The following is a 23711-nucleotide window of genomic DNA, read 5'->3' as shown; positions in this document are numbered from 1 at the left end:
CAAACCTGACCGCTACATCCACCTCATCCCTACCCCCGAACCCTAACCTATCCTCTAGCTCCTCCGTCCATAAACCGGACCCTATCCCCGAACCCTAATCTGTCCTCCAACTCCTCCCTGTCCATAAACCCCAAACCTGACCTCTGCCTCATCCCTACCCAACTCTAACCTTTGATAACAAATGCACTTTGAATAGTAGACTCAGCACAACCCATCACAGATACACCCCCTCACCACTGGTCATATCGACACGAGGTGCCATGTCCAAAGAACCCCATCACCCGAATCATGCCACTGTCAGAGGTACAGAAGCCCACAGTCCCACACCAGCAATTTCAGGAATAGCTACTTTCCTTCACCTGTTTGGTTCTTGAACCAACCAGCGCATCCCTAATCACTACCATATAGCAACACTGTGACCACTTTGCACTAAAATCGACTTCATGCTCTTTCATGCAAAAATTGTGTTTTACCTGTGAACTTTGTCCTATTTGTGTTCTTGTAAAATGTGTTTACTCTTGTTTCTGAATGCTGCTTAATCTGATGCTATGTGCCAGTGATGCAGCTGCAAATAGGTTTTCATTGCCTTTGTGCACACATCTACTTGTGCATAAACTTAACTTTGGCTTCAGAAGGGTAGAAAACTACAAAAAAGGTGGGGGGGGGGTGCTTTAAGCACAATGTTTGAAATCTGTAGCACAAGTTCAGTGCCAGGAAAGCAGCAGAGGGGAACTGGCTACTCCATTCAAGAGCTCTTAGGACCAGAAGTTCTTGTAGGATTCTCAAGAATGGAAGACAGCATCCTCTGTAAACAGCTCCACAGTCCTTCTTGAACACCGTTCTCCAGACCAGAGAAAGAGGAATGAAGGAATAACACTGGCAAGGTACGTACTGATGTTTATTAGCCTCCGAGGTACATGAGGTGTGTCCTTAGGGAGATACAGAGCACAGCTGGCAGAAGACTCATCTGTTCAACTTTGACATTTTAAAAGGAGAATTAACAATCCAGGAAGGACATTCTCCCTCCCCTCCAAACCTAGTCACTCCCCAACACAACGAAAAAGGGAAATAAAAACAAAAACAGCCATAAGCAGGACTGCAGAAATCACAACACCAAAGCCTCTAAACTCGACAAATCAAAACAAATGAATTTGAAGGCTCATCATTCACACAGCCTCCCCCCCACCCCACCTGAAACCCAGCCCTATTTCTCCAGGAGGAAACGACAGATGCACAGGTCAGCGATTAGAGGGCACACCAGGAAGTGCAGAGAATGCTCGGCCTCTGAAGTGATGAGCAGCGATGCGTGGGACTACATCCCGTAAACACTTTCGTCACTGTAAGCGATGTACAGAAAGAAGTCTTCTTCATGGTGTTCCTTGAAAGTAAAGACAGGGAGAGAAATATGGGAACTGTCGAGCCACCAGGACTTCTCCTCCACACCCCCCCCCAATACCTATACTCCTTGCTAAGTCAGCTCTGCAGGCAGGCTAGTTCACTCTCAAAGCACTTGGTATCCTGCAGACACTGCAGCAACAGGTCTTCACAATACAACACCAGTTTGGATATGGAAGCCGTACAGAGTGCAGATTGTGGCCTGAAGTAGAGAGCACGTCATGTGAGGATAGGCCGACTGATCTTGGGCTTTTCGCTTGGAAGCCAAGGAGGTCAATAGGTGACTTGATAGAAGTGTATAAAATAATACAAGGTACATATAGAGTGGATAACCAGAGACCTTTCCCTAGGGAGGAAATAGCTAATATCAGGGGCATAATTTTAAAGTGATTGGAGGAAAGTATTGCGGGGGAGGGGGGGAGAGGAGACAGAGAAACGCCAGAGGTACTTTTTAAAATATATATAAACAAACAGATTGGTGGGTGCATGGAACAGTGGTGGTAGAGGTAGATACATTAGGGACATTTAAGAAACTCTTACATAGGCACATGGATGATATAAAATGGAGGGCTTTTTAAAAAATTTGAGATACTGCACCATCCAGCAACCCACCCATTAAACACTAGCTTGACAGGACAATTTATAATGATCAACGTCTTTGGACTGTGGGAGGAAACTGAAGCACCCATAGGAAACCCTTGTAAACATAGGGAGAAGGTACAAACTGCTCAGAGGCAGCGGCAGGAATTAAACCGAGATTGTCTGTACTCTTAAGTGTTATGCCAACTACTGCACTGTGCTGCCCCAAAGAGGCATAGATGGATAGCAAGAGACTTTTCTCCAGGGTGGGAATGGCTAATAAAAAGGAGTAATGTGATTGGAGAAAAGTATAGGACAGATGACAGAGCAGTGAGTGTGTGGAACATGCTGCCAGGAGTGGTGGTAGAGGCAGATATATTAGGGCCACTTAAGAAACTCAGAGAGGAAGATGGATGCAAGAAAAATGGAGGGCTCTGTAGAATGGAAGGGTTAGGTTGTGTTCAGAGCAGGTTAAAAGGTCAGCACAACATCATGGGCTGAGGGGCCTGTACTGTGCTGTAATGTAATGTTATATGTTCAGTACCAATCTGGAATCAAGAGCCTAGATTTTACTCAAGGCCCGAACAAGTGCTCAACTTGTTGGCAAAGAGGACACGACAGTGAGATGCGTACAAAGCGTTGGCTGAAGGTAAAGAGGGAACCAAGGCACTTGAAACCACTGTTGTATACAGAATATGGCACAGTGCACCTCTGTGCTACAGCCAGCATCATCTCACTATAGATCTACATCAAACCCTCCCACCCTGGGAATCTGGTTTGCTTTTGAGGGCTTTACACTTTGTGTACACCCCCTCAGCGCCTGTCATCTCCACTCAAGGAAGCTCTGGGGGTTCGGAAGTGAGCCTGGCCAACAGGGAGTGGAAGCAGCAGATAGCCCATGTCCCTCCTACTGTTACTCACCTGGTAAAGCTGTCCCATGGTTGCACTGGTTGGTGGAATGACATTGTTCACAAAAAAGAACAGGGCATCCTCAGCCCTTAGGTGAATGCGCTTGCGAATCAGGAAGTAGAACTGTCCCACTGCAGAAAGACAAAAGGGTCAGTGCGCAGCATCAAACAACAGCGCCTGGAGAAAATACACCAGATACGGCCAAACAAGTTAATTTTGGAGCTGCTGCCAATGACCAATTTGCTGAGTCATTGTCTGACAATGACAGGTTGGACTTAACAGTGACGTCCATCAACCTCCTGCTGACACCTGGGTTCAGGGACAGAGGCCAAAGCCTCAGCGTTTCAAAGGCAGCACTCATGGAAATGTGTTGCAATTAGTTAGAAGGCAGCTGGCAGTCTAAGAGCACAAAAGTTTCTACAAATGCTGGAAATCCAAAGCAACACAAAATGCCAGAGGAACGTTTAGATCCAAGACCCTTCAACAGAATATCAATTAAGCCCTGCTAAATGTAACCTTGAAACAAAATACATACTAATTTTACCAGCTGTACAACTTGACCAACAACCTTAAGCAAGAAAGGACACATCCTTTGCCTCAATTATATTGGCATGCTCCACATGCATACTTCAAATCTCCATTCATTAGCCCTGGAATTCAAGCTTTGAACAGCTGAAAACAATGTCTGACCGTAACAAAGGATAGGCAGGGCTAATCTCAAACAGCAAAAGCACAATACATTACAAGCAGAATACTTTAGAACAAAGATGAGGAGGAATTTCTTTAGCCAGAGGGTGGTGAATCTGTGGAATCCGTTGCCACAGACAGCTGGGGAGGCCAAGTCATTGGCTATATTTAAAGCCGAGACTGACAGATTTTTGATTGGTAAGGGTACCAAAGGTCATGGGGAGAAGGCAGGAGAATGGGGGTGAGGGGGATAATAAATCAGGCATGATGGAATGGGCTGAATGGCCTAATTCTGCTCCAACGCCTGCTGAATACACATGGCACCACAAGACCATGGACACAGATGACAAATACAGACAGCTGAACTTAGTACAGTGAATACTATACTCAGGCAGCAAAGGAATGGCATAGAAGGAAACCGCTCGGCCCATATTTCCCACGTGGGCTCCTTACTGAAGGGACAGGCGCAGTGACCACTTACCTGTCAAGTCAGATGGCACGAGGTACTTCTTCTTGTCCAGGTCCCCTATCCTGGCCTTTGGGGCCTTTTCTACGATCACCTGTGCGGCAGAACAGAAATTATGTGGAACCATTTTAAACTATTCCTTCAGTATCAAACTGAGAAACTGGATAAACAGCAAATCACAAGCAGGTTAAAGAATTAGAAAACAGAAGTCAGGTTAATGGGGAGAAGGCAGAATGGGGTTGAGGGGGAAAATAAAACAGTCTCAATGGGCCGAATGCCTATCTGGTCCATTATATCTGTGCCATTGCAAAACAGAGCAACTGAGGTTAACCTTAAATCCAGCTCTCAAACTGTAGGCCCATGCACTGCAAGTTCACAACATCCTGCCATAGACACTCACCAATCACCTGTTGTCCATGAGCACTCTTCACCATCACCTTCAATCCCTATCCCATTCCAGGTGGGTTGTAGGCTACCAATAGAGGGCTGCTCAGTGCATTGGGATTCAAAGTTGAACCCTGACAAATACCTGGCAGCAGAGTATTTGTCAGCATTTGTCCTGCTTCCTACTGCTGTTGGATATAGACTGTAGATCACCCTACTGCTCACTTGGAACAATTGAGCATTCACTCACTGTTTGTTCTGGTCTATCAGTGCCACCTGTAAACCTCAGAACATCAAACACATCCCCTCAATGTCGCTGAAATGCCCACACATCTCTACAAGACAGCTCAAAACCACAAAATTCCCAGGCCAGTGTTTAACAAACTTCTTACAAATTTCTGATTTAAGCCAGTAGTCAGTGATCATAGGTCAGCTGTGATAGGACACCAGGATCAAAGAACTTGCTGTGGTGTTCTCAAGGCGTAACAAGCAACAACAAAAAACATTCAACAATTATATAAAATAATTAAATAAAAATAAAGTTAGAGGTTAAATTACAGATGTGGAATAAAATATGCATACATAAATATCAGAAAGTATTATGAAAATGATTAGAAGTGTTTACTGTGCATTGCAGTGAAGGAGGTTATGGATAGAGGGTGTGGAGGCTAAATGGAAGAGTTGATCTTCTGCTTGTGGGTAAAAAGTTTGGAGATGGGGTTTTTAAGTTTTTGTTTTCATAACCCTCCAGTGCATTCACATCAAATTCCTGAGCAGGAATGGGGAGCATTGAGGATGGGGTGATTCAGAGAGAGAAGATCATCTCTGATTCAGGCTTCCCAAATAGGCATGGGAGAGCGTGGAGCTCAACAGAATCAAGGAAAGCAGCTCAAAAAAGCAGTAACCATTTGCTCAAACCAACGCTTGAAGACAAAATTAAAAGTTCAAAGTAAATTTTATTATCGAAGTATATACATGTTACCATATACACACCAGAGATTCATTTTCCTGCGGGCATACTCAGCAAACTTATAGAATAGTAGCTATAACCGGATCACTGAAAGATCAACTCAAGTGCAGAAGACAAACTGCAAATATAAATAAATAACGAGAACATGAGATATTAGTAAAGAGTTCCTGGAAGTGTGATCATTGGTGGTGGGCAAGTGAGTGTAGTTATTCCTTTTCTCCCCCCTCCCCAGGAGCCCAATGGTTGAGGGGTTGTAACTGTTCCTGAACCTGGTGGTGAGCATCTCTGATAATGAATGCCACTTTTCTACGACAGTGTTTCTGGTAGATGTGCTCAGTGATTGGGAAGGCTTTACCAATGATGTACTGGGCCAAATTCACCACCTTTTGTGGGATATTCCGTTCAAAAGTAACCTGCAGGAGTCCACTTGATCACTTAAAGCTAACAAAATCTACAAGCAATTTCTTCTCTTCATACCAGTCAGCTTTAGTTCCAAAACCTTAAATATTTTCCTGCCCATCCACACTTCAAACCACTTTTTAATAATGCAGTTTACACTGTAAATACAACTGACATTTTTGTATTAGGGTATACAGTGAATTCCGGTTTATTTGGGACAACTCTAAAACAAAATCAAAAAAGCCTGGATTCTCTTCGTTAATTGGGACACTATACTGCTTGAGTGGGACAGAGACTTGCCGAATAGTCTAACTAACACATGCACTTGTGACTGTTAGACACTGTAGCATGCTTAAAGTGGTTAGTTCTAAATTAGTTTCAGTTGCTTGTGTTTTAAAAAATTGAGTTTTGTCACAATAGTTGGTAAGAAATAAGCAGCAAGACAATCAAGAACTGTTCTGCTCACTGCAGTTTCAAGCACTCAGGCTTGGAAATGCCAGAAATGGCCGGGGTTTGAAAGTAAAACTATTTCACTACTTCAATATTAGGAACTATGAAGGTATCGACCATCATCTTGAATGTTACAATGAAAATGAAGATTTGGAGGATGCATCATCTAGGCATTGTATGAAGGCAGTCTATTACCTACACTAGATGTCTGCATTAATTTTGTTCATTTATTGTCAATTAAAAGAACACAGGCAAATTAATTGTTCTGGCAATAACTATTAGGAACTAACGCAGTTTTATAGTATTGTCGTACAACGCTCTGATTTGATCTGTATTTCATAGTAACATACATAGTCACTCAGTTAAATGGCAGCTTGACTTTTTTATACTTTTTATCTATTTTAATGAAACTTCAGCTAATTTGGCCCCAATTAACCAGAATCCACAGACCATGTAAATGTATATGTTGAATAAAGCTGATCTTTAATTTGAAACTTTAACAGGAGACTCACTGCGTGTTGGCCCCCGCACACAATGGTTCACTAGTTTGAACAGCAGATCCTGCAGCTCCCATGTGACATTCAGACCACAGCTGACCTTCAAGTTAGTGATCAGAACTGACATGCACTACAGATCAGGCTTAACCGTATTCGGATAGAAAGGCATGAAATATCTTCACAGTCAATAGCGATTTCTGAGTGAAGTCCGTCTCTGCTTTTAGGGATTAGTTAATGATCAGACCAACTGAAGGTTGTAAAAGATTGCAGGAGCTGCTTCTGTGTATTATCTAACCAACCACTCGCAGGCAACACAAGACCATGCCCCATCTCAGAATCGGCCTGTCACTGACATAACTCCTGAGATTGTAGTTTTGCAGCAGCAAGTACAGTGCTATATATTTAAAAATTACAATAATCAACTTAGATAATTTGTGCAAGAGTCCAAAATATGAGGGAGCATTCATGGATTGTTCCAAAAAACACAGACGGCGGGCAGAGGGAAAGCTCTTCTTCTTCGGGCTGCTGTACCTCCTCCCTGCTTTGCAATGAGAGGGCATGTCCTGTGTGGACGCTACCTGCTTGAGACGTCACCTTTCGAAGATATCCTTGACTGGGGGGGGGGGGGGGGTTGCCCAAAATTGAACTGGCTGAGTTTGCAACCCTCTGCAGCTTTTTCCAATCCTGTGCAGTGGCTCCCCTACACTAGGCAATGCAACCAGTCAAAATGTTCTCTGTATTACATCCGTATAAGTTTGATAGTCTTTGGTAACATACAAAATCCCCTCAAACTCCTAATGTGCGGTTTATGCAAACTATTAGGAACCAATGTTTCTACAACACTGACCTTGCAAACCAATCCAAATTTTGCTAAAAAGGGATGAGGAAATTTAAAGAGTCAGAATCCGATGGCCCTATTAACTTCCTTTTTTAGCTGCAAAGTGAATCAGAAAACACTATAATTAACCATCTCAAGGGAACTGTAATAATTTAGGTTAGAGCAGTGGTAACTAAAGCCACCAGGCAAGCAGCTGAAACCACTGTGATGGCAGATGAGATCGAAGTTCCCTATAGCACTTACACAAGTCTCCATTTCTGCAAGTTGGGTCTGCTGTCCACCAGAATTAAAGATGAACTTTATTCGTTACAGGTACATGGGAAGACACAGGGCAGCACAACAGTGTAGGGTTAGTACAACTTTACTGTGACAGCTATCAAATCGGGATTCAATTCCCACCGCTGTTTATAAGTAGTTTGTACTGCGTGGGTTTCCTCCGGATTCTCTGGTTTCTTCCTACATTCCAAAAGACATATGGATTAGGGTTAGTGAGCTGTGGGTGTCTATACTGGTGGTGAAAGCACGGCCATCTCTGAAGCAGGGAATGTAATTCATCATGTTTTGATGTACGTGTGACAAATACAGCTCATCTTGAATGTATCTTATCTCTTTGCCTCAACAAAAACAACAGTCCGATGATGTACAGAGAGCGGCTGGCGTTCAACAATGCGTCAGCTGAGGTGTTTCCCAATAGTGGAGTTTGAAACCAGAATGGCAGTCTACAAGCTTAACTGAATCACAGAGCCAGGTTTAGACTAGGGTTATATATGCTCACTGACTCACACTACCCAATGTATATCCCTTTATGTTTATACATATTGATAACCAGTGTTAGCTTGCAGCAAGAGCTCAGAAACTGAAGAAAAAGCTCACTAAATCAACAATACAGTTTAAACTGCACTCTCAATATGACATGAAGAATCCTGTGACCACCCCATGATTTCCAGATTTAACACAAACAGCTTCTTTAATACTTCATTAGCCAGAGGGAGAGAAGCAAATACACAGATCGATGGGACAAGGGAACCGGAGATAACCTTGGCCTCCAAGAAAAAACTTTAAAAGATTAGCTTTATTTGTCAAATCTACACAGAAACATCAAGACACAGTAAGATGCATTAGTGCTCATGACCAACACATTCCAAGGATGTGCTGGGGACAGCCCACAGGTGCCAACACGGCATAGCCACAGCCCACCAACTCTAACAGTACGTCTTTGGACCGTAGGAGGAAACCAGAGCACCCAGGGGAAACACACATAGTGATGGGGAGAATGTACAAACTCCTGAGAGGCAGAGGCAGAGGCTGAACCCAGATCAGTGTGGCTGTGAAATGTTATGCTGCCCCACCACCTGAAGAAAGCACAATCACTGACTATCCCACTGGGTATCGGTTGGAGTAGGCCCCCATACATGGAAGGATTCACGTCACAGTAGTGCAATTAGCACAATGCAATTACAGCTCAGGGTGATGGAATTCAATTTCCACCGCTGTCTACAAGCAGTTTGCACTTTCTCCTCGTGGGTTTCCTCCCCCATTCCAAAGGCATATGGGTTAGGAGATTAACTGGTCATTGTAAATTGTCCTGTGCTAGGCCAGTGTTAGATAGCTGGTTGGGCTGGGAAAGCCTGACCCACGCTGCGTCTGTGAATAAATAACGATAACGTAACAAGCTGTGGCATTGATACAAGACCCTGCTCAGCATCTTGCTCATTCGCTCCCGGGAAACGTCAGAGTAACGTCCAGCTGCCGGAGCACATCAATGGAGGTCTGCAGACGAGAAACAAGGGCCGTCTGCAACGTGGTGCACAGTTCACAAGGATTATGATGTTACCTTCCGGAGGATGACAGACAATAAGCACTGCAATCTGTTGCAAGGACACGGGACAGAGTTTGACGCAGCCCAAGTAGATTACTTCTATACAGAAACTCCCAAGACCATTCACTATCTGTCCCACAGTGTCGTAGAAGGCTAGTCTACTCATTAACCCACTCCGCCAGCCCCAGCTTTCAGATGCTACGCTGCTACTTTGTTAGTGACACAGCTCCACCCTGCCCCTTTATGCAAAACAATACAGCCACACACATGGAGCCTAGCCTATAGGACACTGTGGGTAAGCTATGTTGGCACTGCAATGTATAGCAACACTTGCAGGCTGCCCCCAGCTCATCCTCAGATCGGTTATTAACGCAACGTAGTTGGTGTAACACGTGATTCTAATTGTCAGCATGACAACACCACAGCCAACATAATCTGCACCAAACGGGCACACCCACAACCACCATCACCTCCACACTCGGAGACAACCTGGCAGCAATTAATCCACAAACGCACTCAAACTAGAAACCCACAAAGGCTGGGCGCTCACAGGCAGCACCAGACGCCAGAAATGAGCCAAGGGGCCGCACTGACACTTCTGTCCTTCAAGAAACAGAAGCTGTATCCTCACCAGCCCCCAAGGGCAACAAGACACCAATGGGTTTAAGTCTCAGTGACGTCTGGGCCAATGCCGGCAAAACTAGTGATGCTCGATAGTGGATCACTTTACAAATAAGTGTCAGACCACAAGAAAATGCAGATTTTATAAACACAAGAGATTCTGCAAATGCTTGTAACCCAGAGTGACACACACACAAATTGCTGGTGGTACTCAGCAGGTCAGGCAGTATCTATAACGGGGAATAAACAAAACTGGAAAACAGAGTAAGAACATGCTGGCAGATGATAGAAGGGAAGAGGATGAAGAAAAAAAGCTGCAGGTTATAGGTGGAAGTAAAGGGCCGGGAGGACTCTGCACACTTGGGAAAAAAAAGGGGCAGACGAAAAAGAAAATTCTGGCCAAACAGCGGCTGAGTTTAACTGGTTCAGGGTCACACCTCATTTATGGTCAAAAAGAGAAGAGTTCGTTACACACTGAATTGTTTCTTGCCCCTCTAGCTAACACTCACAGTTGGCTAAATACCAGTCTGCTCATACTCAATAAGCACTTGCAGCAGAATATGTCATACAGCAAAGAAAGACATCAAAGGTAGTTCAGAGTCAGACTACAGGGAAAGAGGCCATTCTGCCCAAATCGCCGGTGCTGAACTTGCATTCCCCGCCCCCCAACATGGGAGTCGAGGGTGAATGAGACATTAAGGAACAGGACAGGACACCAGGGGGTGGGGAGGGAGGGAGGGACAGTGACCAGAACTCCAGGGGTTGGGGGCAGTGACCAGGACACCAGGGGTTGGGGGCAGTGACCAGGACACCAGGGGTTGGGGAGGGAGAGACAGTGACCAGGACACCAGGGGGTGGGGAGGGAGGGAGGGACGGTGACCAGGACACCAGGGGGTGGGGAGAGAGGGCGGGACGGTGACCAGGACACCAGGGGGTGGGGAGGGACGGACAGTGACCAGGACACCAGGGGGTGGGGAGGGAGGGACGGACAGTGACCAGGACACCAGGGGGTGGGGAGGGAGGGACAGTGGCCAGCACACCAGGGGGTGGGGAGGGAGGGAGGGAGGGAGGGACAGTGACCAGGACACCAGGGGGTGGGGAGGGAGAGACAGTGACCAGGACACCAAGGGGTGGGGAGGGAGGGAGGGAGACAGTGACCAGGACACCAGGGGGTGGGGAGGGAGGGAGGGAGACAGTGACCAGGACACCAGGGGGTGGGGAGGGAGGGACAGACAGTGACCAGGACACCAGGGGGTGGGGAGGGAGGGACGGACAGTGACCAGGACACCAGGGGGTGGGGAGGGAGGGAGAGACAGTGACCAGGACACCAGGGGGTGGGGAGGGAGGGACAGTGGCCAGGACACCAGGGGGTGGGGAGGGAGGGACAGTGGCCAGCACACCAGGGGGTGGGGAGGGAGGGAGGGAGGGAGGGAGGGACAGTGACCAGGACACCAGGGGGTGGGGAGGGAGAGACAGTGACCAGGACACCAAGGGGTGGGGAGGGAGGGAGGGAGACAGTGACCAGGACACCAGGGGGTGGGGAGGGAGGGAGGGAGACAGTGACCAGGACACCAGGGGGTGGGGAGGGAGGGACAGACAGTGACCAGGACACCAGGGGGTGGGGAGGGAGGGACGGACAGTGACCAGGACACCAGGGGGTGGGGAGGGAGGGAGAGACAGTGACCAGGACACCAGGGGGTGGGGAGGGAGGGACGGACAGTGACCAGGACACCAGGGGGTGGGGAGGGAGGGACGGACAGTGACCAAGACACCAGGGGGTGGGGAGGGAGAGACAGTGACCAGGACACCAGGGGGTGGGGAGGGAGGGACGGACAGTGACCAGGACACCAGGGGGTGGGGAGGAGGGAGGGAGACAGTGACCAGGACACCGGGGGTGGGGAGGGAGGAGGGAGACAGTGACCAGGACACCAGGGGGTGGGGAGGGAGAGACAGTGACCAGGACACCAGGGGGTGGGGAGGGAGGGAGGGAGGGTGACCAAGACACCAGGGGGTGGGGAGGGAGGGAGGGAGGGTGACCAGGACACCAGGGGGTGGGGAGGGAGGGAGGGACGGTGACCAGGACACCAGGGGGTGGGGAGGGAGGGAGGGACAGTGACCAGGACACCAGGGGGTGGGGAGGGAGGGAGGGACAGTGACCAGGACACCAGGGGGTGGGGAGGGAGAGACAGTGATCAGGACACCAGGGGGTGGGGAGGGAGAGACAGTGATCAGGACACCAGGGGGTGGGGAGGGAGGGACGGACAGTGACCAGGACACCAGGGGGTGGGGAGGGAGGGACAGTGACCAGGACACCAGGGGGTGGGGATGGAGGGACAGTGACCAGGACACCAGGGGGTGGGGAGGGAGGAACAGTGACCAGGACACCAGGGGGTGGGGAGGGAGGGAGGGACAGTGACCAGGCCACCAGGGGGTGGGGAGGGAGGGAGGGAGACAGTGACCAGGACACCAGGGGGTGGGGAGGGAGGGAGGGAGACAGTGACCAGGACACCAGGGGGTGGGGAGGGAGAGAGGGAGACAGTGACCAGGACACCAGGGGGTGGGGAGAGAGGGAGGGACAGTGACCAGGACACCAGGGGGTGGGGAGGGAGGGACAGACAGTGACCAGGACACCAGGGGGTGGGGAGGGAGGGACGGACAGTGACCAGGACACCAGGGGGTGGGGAGGGAGAGACAGTGACCAGGACACCAGGGGGTGGGGAGGGAGGGAGAGACAGTGACCAGGACACCAGGGGGTGGGGAGGGAGGGAGGGACAGTGACCAGGACACCAGGGGGTGGGGAGGGAGGGACAGTGACCAGGACACCAGGGGGTGGGGAGGGAGGGAGGGACAGTGACCAGGACACCAGGGGGTGGGGAGGGAGGGAGAGACAGTGACCAGGACACCAGGGGGTGGGGAGGGAGGGAGGGACAGTGACCAGGACACCAGGGGGTGGGGAGGGAGGGACGGACAGTGACCAGGACACCAGGGGGTGGGGGGGGAGGGAGGGACGGACAGTGACCAGGACACCAGGGGGTGGGGAGGGAGGGAGGGACGGACAGTGACCAGGACACCAGGGGGTGGGGAGGGAGGGACAGTGACCAGGACACCAGGGGGTGGGGAGGGAGGGAGGGACGGACAGTGACCAGGACACCAGGGAGTGGGGAGGGAGGGACAGTGACCAGAACACCAGGGGGTGGGGAGGGAGGGACAGTGACCAGAACACCAGGGGGTGGGGAGGGAGGGACGGACAGTGACCAGGAAACCAGGGGGTGGGGAGAGAGGGACGGACAGTGACCAGAACACCAGGGGGTGGGGAGGGAGGGACAGTGACCAGGACACCAGGGGGTGGGGAGGGAGGGAGGGACGGACAGTGACCAGGACACCAGGGGGTGGGGAGGGAGGGACAGTGACCAGGACACCAGGGGGTGGGGAGGGAGGGACGGACAGTGACCAGGACACCAGGGGGTGGGGAGGGAGGGACGGACAGTGACCAGGACACCAGGGGGTGGGGAGGGAGGGACGGACAGTGACCAGGACACCAGGGGGTGGGGAGAGAGGGACGGACAGTGACCAGGACACCAGGGGGTGGGGAGGGAGGGACAGTGACCAGGACACCAGGGGGTGGGGAGGGAGGGAGGGACGGACAGTGACCAGGACACCAGGGGGTGGGGAGGGAGGGACAGTGACCAGGACACCAGTGGGTGGGGAGGGAGGGACGGACAGTGACCAGGATACCAGGGGGTGGGAAGGGAGGGACGGACAGTGACCAGGACACCAGGGAGTGGGGAGGGAGGGACGGACAGTGACCAGGACACCAGGGGATGGGGAGGGAGGGAGGGACGGACAGTGACCAGGACACCAGGGGATGGGGAGGGAGGGAGGGACGGACAGTGACCAGGACACCAGGGGGTGGGGAGGGAGGGACGGACAGTGACCAGGACACCAGGGGGTGGGGAGGGAGGGAGGGACAGTGACCAGGACACCAGGGGGTGGGGAGGGAGGGAGGGACAGTGACCAGGACACCAGGGGGTGGGGAGGGAGGGAGGGACAGTGACCAGGACACCAGGGGGTGGGGAGGGAGGGAGGGACGGTGACCAGGACACCAGGGGGTGGGGAGGGAGGGACGGAGGGACAGTGACCAGGACACCAGGGGGTGGGGAGGGAGGGAGACAGTGACCAGGACACCAGGGGGTGGGGAGGGAGGGACGGACAGTGACCAGGACACCAGGGGGTGGGGAGGGAGGGACGGAGGGACAGTGACCAGGACTCCAGGGGGTGGGGAGGGAGGGAGGGAGACAGTGACCAGGACACCAGGGGGTGGGGAGGGAGGGACGGAGGGACAGTGACCAGGACACCAGGGGGTGGGGAGGGAGGGAGGGAGACAGTGACCAGGACACCAGGGGGTGGGGAGGGAGGGACGGACGGACAGTGTCCAGGACACCAGGGGGTGGGGAGGGAGGGAGGGACAGTGGCCAGGACACCAGGGGGTGGGGAGGGAGGGACGGACAGTGACCAGGACACCAGGGGGTGGGGAGGGAGGGAGGGAGGGACAGTGACCAGGACACCAGGGGGTGGGGAGGGAGGGACAGTGACCAGGACACCAGGGGGTGGGGAGGGAGGGAGGGAGACAGTGACCAGGACACCAGGGGGTGGGGAGGGAGACAGTGACCAGGACACCAGGGGGTGGGGAGGGAGGGAGGGAGGGACAGTGACCAGGACACCAGGGGGTGGGGAGGGAGGGACGGACAGTGACCAGGACACCAGGGGGTGGGGAGGGAGGGACGGACAGTGACCAGGACACCAGGGGGTGGGGAGGGAGGGAGACAGTGACCAGGACACCAGGGGGTGGGGAGGGAGGGAGGGACGGTGACCAGGACACCAGGGGGTGGGGAGGGAGGGAGGGACGGTGACCAGGACACCAGGGGGTGGGGAGGGAGAGAGGGACAGTGACCAGGACACCAGGGGGTGGGGAGGGACGGACAGTGACCAGGACACCAGGGGGTGGGGAGGGAGGGACGGACAGTGACCAGGACACCAGGGGGTGGGGAGGGAGGGAGGGAGGGACGGTGACCAGGACACCAGGGGGTGGGGAGGGAGGGAGGGACAGTTACCAGGACACCAGGGGGTGGGGAGGGAGGGAGGGACAGTGACCAGGACACCAGGGGGTGGGGAGGGAGGGAGGGACAGTGACCAGGACACCAGGGGGTGGGGAGGGAGGGACAGTGACCAGGACACCAGGGGGTGGGGAGGGAGGGAGACAGTGACCAGGACACCAGGGGGTGGGGAGGGAGGGAGGGACAGTGACCAGGACACCAGGGGGTGGGGAGGGAGGGAGGGACATTGACCAGGACACCAGGGGGTGGGGAGGGATGGAGGGACAGTGACCAGGACACCAGGGGGTGGGGAGGGAGGGAGACAGTGACCAGGACACCAGGGGGTGGGGAGGGACGGACAGTGACCAGGACACCAGGGGGTGGGGAGGGAGGGAGGGAGGGACGGTGACCAGGACACCAGGGGGTGGGGAGGGAGGGACGGACAGTGACCAGGACACCAGGGGGTGGGGAGGGAGGGAGGGACAGTGACCAGGACACCAGGGGGTGGGGAGGGAGGGACGGACAGTGACCAGGACACCAGGGGGTGGGGAGGGAGGGAGGGACAGTGACCAGGACACCAGGGGGTGGGGAGGGAGGGACGGACAGTGACCAGGACACCAGGGGGTGTGGAGGGAGACAGTGACCAGGACACCAGGGGGTGGGGAGGGAGGGAGGGAGGGACGGTGACCAGGACACCAGGGGGTGTGGAGGGAGACAGTGACCAGGACACCAGGGGGTGGGGAGGGAGGGAGGGAGACAGTGACCAGGACACCAGGGGGTGGGGAGGGAGGGACAGTGACCAGGACACCAGTGGGTGGGGAGGGAGACAGTGACCAGGACACCAGGGGGTGGGGAGGGAGGGAGGGAGGGACGGTGACCAGGACACCAGGGGGTGTGGAGGGAGACAGTGACCAGGACACCAGGGGGTGTGGAGGGAGACAGTGACCAGGACACCAGGGGGTGGGGAGAGAGGGACTGACAGTGACCAGGACACCAGGGGGTGTGGAGGGAGACAGTGACCAGGACACCAGGGGGTGGGGAGGGAGGGAGGGAGACAGTGACCAGGACACCAGGGGGTGGGGAGGGAGGGACGGACAGTGACCAGGACACCAGGGGGTGGGGAGGGAGGGACAGTGACCAGGACACCAGGGGGTGGGGAGGGACGGAGGGACAGTGACCAGGACACCAGGGGGTGGGGAGGGACAGAGGGACAGTGACCAGGACACCAGGGGGTGGGGAGGGACGGAGGGACAGTGACCAGGACACCAGGGGGTGGGGAGGGAGGGACGGACAGTGACCAGGACGCCAGGGGGTGGGGAGGGAGGGACGGACAGTGACCAGGACGCCAGGGGGTGGGGAGGGACGGAGGGACAGTGACCAGGACGCCAGGGGGTGGGGAGGGACGGAGGGACAGTGACCAGGACGCCAGGGGGTGGGGAGGGAGGGAGGGACAGTGACCAGGACACCAGGGGGTGGGGAGGGAGGGAGGGACAGTGACCAGGACACCAGGGGGTGGGGAGGGAGGGAGGGACAGTGACCAGGACACCAGGGGGTGGGGGGGGAGGGAGGGAGGGACAGTGACCAGGACACCAGGGGGTGGGGGGGGAGGGAGGGAGGGACGGTGACCAGGACACCAGGGGGTGGGGAGGGAGGGAGGGAGGGACGGTGACCAGGACACCAGGGGGTGGGGAGGGAGGGAGGGAGGGACGGTGACCAGGACACCAGGGGGTGGGGAGGGAGGGAGGGACAGTGACCAGGACACCAGGGGGTGGGGAGGGAGGAACGGTGACCAGGACACCAGGGGGTGGGGAGGGAGGGAGGGACAGTGACCAGGACACCAGGGGGTGGGGAGGGAGGGAGGGACAGTGACCAGGACACCAGGGGGTGGGGAGGGACGGAGGGACGGTGACCAGGACACCAGGGGGTGGGGAGGGACGGAGGGACGGTGACCAGGACACCAGGGGGTGGGGAGGGAGGGAGGGACGGTGACCAGGACACCAGGGGGTGGGGAGGGAGGGACGGTGACCAGGACACCAGGGGGTGGGGAGGGAGGGACGGTGACCAGGACACCAGGGGGTGGGGAGGGAGGGAGGGACGGTGACCAGGACACCAGGGGGTGGGGAGGGAGGGAGGGACGGTGACCAGGACACCAGGGGGTGGGGAGGGACGGAGGGACGGTGACCAGGACACCAGGGGGTGGGGAGGGACGGAGGGACGGTGACCAGGACACCAGGGGGTGGGGAGGGACGGAGGGACGGTGACCAGGACACCAGGGGGTGGGGAGGGACGGAGGGACGGTGACCAGGACACCAGGGGGTGGGGAGGGAGGGAGGGACGGTGACCAGGACACCAGGGGGTGGGGAGGGAGGGAGGGACAGTGACCAGGACACCAGGGGGTGGGGAGGGAGGGAGGGACAGTGACCAGGACACCAGGGGGTGGGGAGGGAGGGAGGGACAGTGACCAGGACACCAGGGGGTGGGGAGGGAGGGAGGGACAGTGACCAGGACACCAGGGGGTGGGGAGGGAGGGAGGGACAGTGACCAGGACACCAGGGGGTGGGGAGGGAGGGAGGGACAGTGACCAGGACACCAGGGGGTGGGGAGGGAGGGAGGGACGGTGACCAGGACACCAGGGGGTGGGGAGGGAGGGAGGAACGGTGACCAGGACACCAGGGGGTGGGGAGGGAGGGAGAGACAGTGACCAGGACACCAGGGGGTGGGGAGGGACGGAGGGACAGTGACCAGGACACCAGGGGGTGGGGAGGGAGGGAGGGACAGTGACCAGGACACCAGGGGGTGGGGAGGGAGGGAGGGACAGTGACCAGGACACCAGGGGGTGGGGAGGGAGGGAGGGACAGTGACCAGGACACCAGGGGGTGGGGAGGGACGGAGGGACAGTGACCAGGACACCAGGGGGTGGGGAGGGAGGGACGGACAGTGACCAGGACACCAGGGGGTGGGGAGGGACGGACAGTGACCAGGACACCAGGGGGTGGGGAGGGAGGGACAGTGACCAGGACACCAGGGGGTGGGGAGGGAGGGAGGGACAGTGACCAGGACACCAGGGGGTGGGGAGGGAGGGAGGGACAGTGACCAGGACACCAGGGGGTGGGGAGGGACGGAGGGACAGTGACCAGGACACCAGGGGGGGGGAGGGAGGGACGGACAGTGACCAGGACACCAGGGGGTGGGGAGGGAGGGAGGGACAGTGACCAGGACACCAGGGGGTGGGGAGGGAGGGACGGACAGTGACCAGGACACCAGGGGGTGGGGAGGGAGGGAGGGACAGTGACCAGGACACCAGTGGGTGGGGAGGGAGGGACGGACAGTGACCAGGACACCAGGGGGTGGGGAGGGAGGGAGGGAGACAGTGACCAGGACACCAGGGGGTGGGGAGGGAGGGAGGGACAGTGACCAGGACACCAGGGGGTGGGGAGGGAGGGAGGGAGACAGTGACCAGGACACCAGGGGGTGGGGAGAGAGGGACGGACAGTGACCAGGACACCAGGGGGTGGGGAGGGAGGGAGGGACAGTGACCAGGACACCAGGGGGTGGGGAGGGAGGGACGGACAGTGACCAGGACACCAGGGGGTGGGGAGGGAGGGAGGGACAGTGACCAGGACACCAGGGGGTGGGGAGGGAGGGACAGTGACCAGGACACCAGGGGGTGGGGAGGGAGGGAGGGACAGTGACCAGGACACCAGGGGGTGGGGAGGGAGGGAGACAGTGACCAGGACACCAGGGGGTGGGGAGGGAGGGAGGGACAGTGACCAGGACACCAGGGGGTGGGGAGGGACGGAGGGACAGTGACCAGGACACCAGGGGGTGGGGAGGGACGGAGGGACAGTGACCAGGACACAGGTGGATGACTGACCGGTACGCGGTCCGGGTATTTCTTGCGGATCTTCTCGCCCTCCGAGCGCCGCTTCTCGAACAGATGTTCCTCCTTGTACTGGAACTTCATCCCGCTGCTCTAGGCCTCAGGCCTCGGGCTTCTCGCCTCACAATCGATGTTCGGGCCTCCGCCTAGCCGAGCGCCACCCCCCGCACCCGATCCCAGCTCCCTCCGCAGCCTCGGGGCGTCTCTCTCGCTCGCTCCTCGCCGGTGGGCCCCGCTTGCAAGGTCAGAGTCCGCTCGTCTCCTTCACAGCGAGCCCCGGGTCTCCGCTCCCGCAGCGCGCTCCCGTCGCTCGTCCCCGATCCGCGTACTGATACAATCCCCGCCCCTGTCACGCCTCACAAACAGGCGAAAACAAAATAGTTCCCCGGAACTTTCTCTCGGCCAAAGCCTCCACCGTCCCTCGGAAAACCCTTCCCTGACGACCTCCTTCATCAAGGGTGACCCCTGTCTTCTTTCCGCCTCACGTCTGACCTCGGTTCCCAGAAGGGACTGTTCTCTCCCAGCGGAATAACACGCCGGAGTAGGAAGGTGCTAAGGCTGAGCAGCGGTTGGTGTCATAATAGGCAGTCACGAGACGCCGGCCGACGCCCCCCGGCTTCCTGTTACGTGCGTCCTAGCCCCGCCTACTCCGCGGACGCGGGTCACGTGCCTCGCCGCAGCCGCCTGTCAATCACCCTGTGGTCTCTGGCGGCGCTGTTACTTTGTGTTGCAGAGGTGCGCTGAATGTTTTTAAACACAGTATCAGTCTTTGCAACAGCTGTCTTTTCCAGAGGCCCCTGTAAACAATCAAGACCATCTCCGCAGTGAAGTGGGCGCGTTCCGTAACTCAATCAGCACAAATGCAATTAACGCAAAATAAAATAGCGTGCAACCTGCGCCACATAGCCCACAACGTCGACCGTTTACTCCCCTCGATGGAGCCTGCCCCACCTGGCATTTTGGGTGTGTTTCGACCCGAAGTACGTTGCTTATATCCCGCAAGAGCTCGAAAGGGTGACCCAATCTCGAATACAGTTCATGCCTTGCTAGTAATGCAAGGACAAGAGATTTTTGTTCAGCAACACACACACCCCCAATGCGGGAGGAACTCAGCACATTGGCAAAATTGGCAGGAAAGGCATTGTGAGGATCTCAGTGACAAAGACACAGTGGACCGAAAAACTATCACTGCCTGGTGGTGATAACAGCTCTGTAAGGGAGTGTGATTCAGGGAATTCCAGAGCACCACTACTGGAGGCAGCGTTTCCGTTGAGACCCTTCTTCGGGACTGGAAAGGAAGGGAGAAGACGCCAGAATTTAAAAAAGGAAATTGGGGAGGGGAAGGTCGATAGCTGGGAGGTGATGGGTGAGGCCGGGTGAGTGGGAAAGGTAAAGGGCTGGAGAGGAGCGAGGCCCATAGAAGGAGGGGACCCAGGCGGAGGTGAGAGGCCAGGGTGGGGAACATACGTTATTGGACCCAAAAGAAATGACAGTGTCACAGTAACATTACAAGGGCACAGAGATACAAATATTAGAAGAGAAGTAACAAAGAATAAAAAATAAGTGAAACACTCTAGTTTGCTCGGCTGCGTAGGTCTAGGGAAGACAAGCTCCGGCCCCGCCAAACCTGGGAGATTGAGGTGTGAGCCCACCCGAATCCCCCTGTTCGTGTGGATGCTGCGTGATTTGTTACCCTGTTACAAATCAGTACCGCGAAATAACAGACAGTGCACCGCATAGAATTAAACGACTTAGCTTTATAATTCTTCATTTGACTACAGGGTTAGTGAAGGAAAAGCAAAAGAAAAGAAAAAGGCTCATTTTAATGAAACAGTTTAACGTGCACAAGTTGGAGCTCACGGTTTCCCCTTCGCTGGTCCTCCTTCGATCTCCCCAGCCTTTGTCGGGTCATGGCCCCGCTCCGGATCGAGTCCTACTACCGCTTCTCTCCGGCGTCTCCCCCGTTTATCACCCGCCGAACAAAAAACCCAGTTCACTCCGGTGTCGAGCACACAACACGAACATTGGACAGCTCACATTCCACAGCACCCGTTTTCTCTAAATATAACCCAAACATTGCTTCTACAGAAAGACCATTACATTAGCAGTGAAACCTTTCCCGGGGTGTTACATAACTTACCACAAACAGTCTAGCAGGAGGGGTCATCACTTCCCCGGCTATAGGTTGACTCATTACAGAGGCTAATGGCCGAGGGCAAGAATGAGCAGCGCTGTTGTCTTAGTCTGTTACTCGAAGTGCTCCTCCGTTCAGCCAGGGTGGCAGGCAAGGGGTGAGAAACATTGCCCATAATTGCCAGGATTTTCCATAGGGTCCTTTGTTCCACCACAGACTCCAGTGTGACCAGTTTGACTCCTATAACAGAGACAGCCTTTCTATCAGCTTATTGAGCCTGTTGGCATCGCAAGTGTTGATGTCATTGCCCCAGCACACCACCACATAGAAGATTGTCCTGGTGACAACAGACTGGTAGAACATGTGAAGGGGAGGCCTGCAGACTCCAAAGGACCTCAGTCTCCTCAGGAAGTAGAGGCGACTCTGGCCCTTCTTGTACACAGCCTCTGTGTTGGTGCTCCGCTCAAGTCTGTCATCCAACTGCACCCTCAGGTATTTGTAGGTCCTCAGCACATCCACTTTCTCACCATCAATAGTAACAGGGAACAGTGCAGGCTTGGTCTTCCTAAAGTCCATCACCATCTCCTTCATCTCACTGATGTTGAGCTGCAGCTGATTCAGCTTGCACCATTTGACAATGTCCTCCACCAGGGCCCTGTATTCATCCTCCCATCATGCACCCAACTACTGCTGAGTCATCAGAGAATTTCTGCGGATGACATGACTCAGTGTTGTATCTGAAGTCCAAGGTATACAGGGTAAACAGGAAGGAAGCCAATACAGTCCATTGTGGGGCCTCAGTGCTGCTACAGCCATACAAGAGGAGGGGAGAGAAGTGGAGGTGGATTTTATTTAACCGGGAGGAGAAATCGATATATATGCCACCAGGTTGGAGGCTGCCCAGGCCGAATATCAGGTGCTGCTCCTCCACCCTGAGGGTGGCCTCATCTTGGCATGAGGAGGCCTTGAAACAACGTGTTGGACAAGGAAGGAAAATGGGAAGTGAAACGATTGGCCACCAGCAAGTTCCACTTTTGGCAGATGGAGCGGAGGTGCTTGTCGAAGCAGACAATTGCATGGATAGGAATACATGGGCAAGTGGAGAGGGGGGCTGTAACGAGAAGTGGGCAGTGATGGGGGAGTAACGAAATGGGGAGGGTCATGTCAGTAATGGGGGAGGGGGAGCGCTTGGTGGTCAGTACCAGGGGAGGGGTCGGAGGTCAGTCATGGGGGGGGAGGGAAATGGAATTGATGGTCAGTAACGAGAGCAGTCGGTGTACCACGCTTACATGGAGTGCGAGAGGTTGCAGCCCCTGTTTGAGTTTCTCAGAGATTTGCTGCTGCTCAGGTTCTGGCTGCACTTTAGTCCTGCGCCCCTCATCGATTAGCACCCAGTTTGGAAGGGAGTGGGGGCGTGAGGAGAATCTCTTGATGCGCTTGGACCTGGGCCTGGCCAAGGTGGACATTCACGGGTCTAGGTGGCGGGAAATGGAGGGCACTGCCCCTTTTGCGAGGATACATCCATGTCTGCTGTCCTTGGAGAGGGAGCACGCGGGAGCTGTGGGTACCATGGCGGATCTCTGGGAGCAGCGGGTACCATGGGGGATCTCCGGGAGCAGTGGGTACCATGGGGATCTCCGGGAGCAGTGGGTACCATGGGGGATCTCCAGGAGCAGTGGGTACCATGGGGATCTCCGGGAGCAGTGGGTACCATGGGGATCTCCGGGAGCAGTGGGTACCATGGGGGATCTCCGGGAGCAGTGGGTACCATGGCAGATCTCCGGGAGCAGTGGGTACCATGGGGGAGCACATGGTCACAGTGGGTACCATGGGGATCTCCGGGAGCAGTGGGTACCATGGCAGATCTCCAGGAGCAGTGGGTACCATGGGGGAATCTCCGGGAGCAGTGGGTACCATGGGGGATCTCCGGGAGCAGTGGGTACCATGGGGGAATCTCCGGGAGCAGTGGGTACCATGGGGGATCTCCGGGAGCAGTGGGTACCATGGGGGAATCTCCGGGAGCAGTGGGTACCATGGGGGATCTCCGGGAGCAGTGGGTACCATGGGGGATCTCCGGGAGCATGGGTACCATGGGGGATCTCCGGCAGCAGTGGGTACCATGGCAGATCTCCGGTCGCAGTGGGTACCATGGGGAATCTCCGGGAGCAGTGGGTACCATGGGGGGATCTCCGGGAGCAGTGGGTACCATGGGGAATCTCCGGGAGCAGTGGGTACCATGGCAGATCTCCGGGAGCAGTGGGTACCATGGGGATCTCCGGGAGCAGTGGGTACCATGGGGGATCTCCGGGAGCAGTGGGTACCATGGGGAATCTCCGGGAGCAGTGGGTACCATGGGGGATCTCCGGGAGCAGTGGGTACCATGGGGGATCTCCGGGAGCAGTGGGTACCATGGGGAATCTCCGGGAGCAGTGGGTACCATGGGGGATCTCCGGGAGCAGTGGGTAACATGGGGGATCTCCGGGAGCAGTGGGTACCATGGGGATCTCCGGGAGCAGTGGGTACCATGGGGATCTCCGGGAGCAGTGGGTACCATGGGGGAATCTCCGGGAGCAGTGGGTACCATGGGGGA

At 55.4% G+C, this 23711-nt stretch overlaps 1 protein-coding gene across 1 annotated transcript; it reads right to left on the bottom strand.

The window, feature by feature from the left end:
- Nucleotides 1–880: 880 nt before the first annotated feature.
- gabarapb (GABA(A) receptor-associated protein b) lies at nt 881–19324 on the bottom strand. The gene is made up of 4 exons (XM_072258486.1): nt 18982–19324; nt 4052–4130; nt 2896–3014; nt 881–1378 (listed from the first exon to the last, which is right to left on the bottom strand). Exons 1-4 carry the CDS (start codon nt 19069–19071, stop codon nt 1313–1315), a joined length of 354 nt encoding a protein of 117 aa, XP_072114587.1. The 5' UTR covers nt 19072–19324; the 3' UTR covers nt 881–1312.
- Nucleotides 19325–23711: the final 4387 nt, after the last annotated feature.

This window comes from Mobula birostris, chromosome 5 (assembly GCF_030028105.1).
Source record: "Mobula birostris isolate sMobBir1 chromosome 5, sMobBir1.hap1, whole genome shotgun sequence".
NCBI classification, from domain to species: Eukaryota; Metazoa; Chordata; class Chondrichthyes; order Myliobatiformes; family Myliobatidae; genus Mobula; species Mobula birostris.
The sequence above is the reverse complement of the archived record's forward strand: the minus strand, read 5'-3'. Positions and strand labels throughout refer to the sequence as shown.

Coding starts and splice junctions, on each gene's coding strand:
- gabarapb (XM_072258486.1), bottom strand. CDS start 19,071: ATGAAGTTCCAGTACAAGGAGGAACATCTGTTCGAGAAGCGGCGCTCG. Junction 4,131..18,981: donor AATACCCGGACCGCGTACCG/GTCAGTCATCCA, acceptor TCTGCCGCACAG/GTGATCGTAGAAAAGGCCCC. Junction 1,379..2,895: donor CCATGGGACAGCTTTACCAG/GTGAGTAACAGT, acceptor TTTACTTTCAAG/GAACACCATGAAGAAGACTT.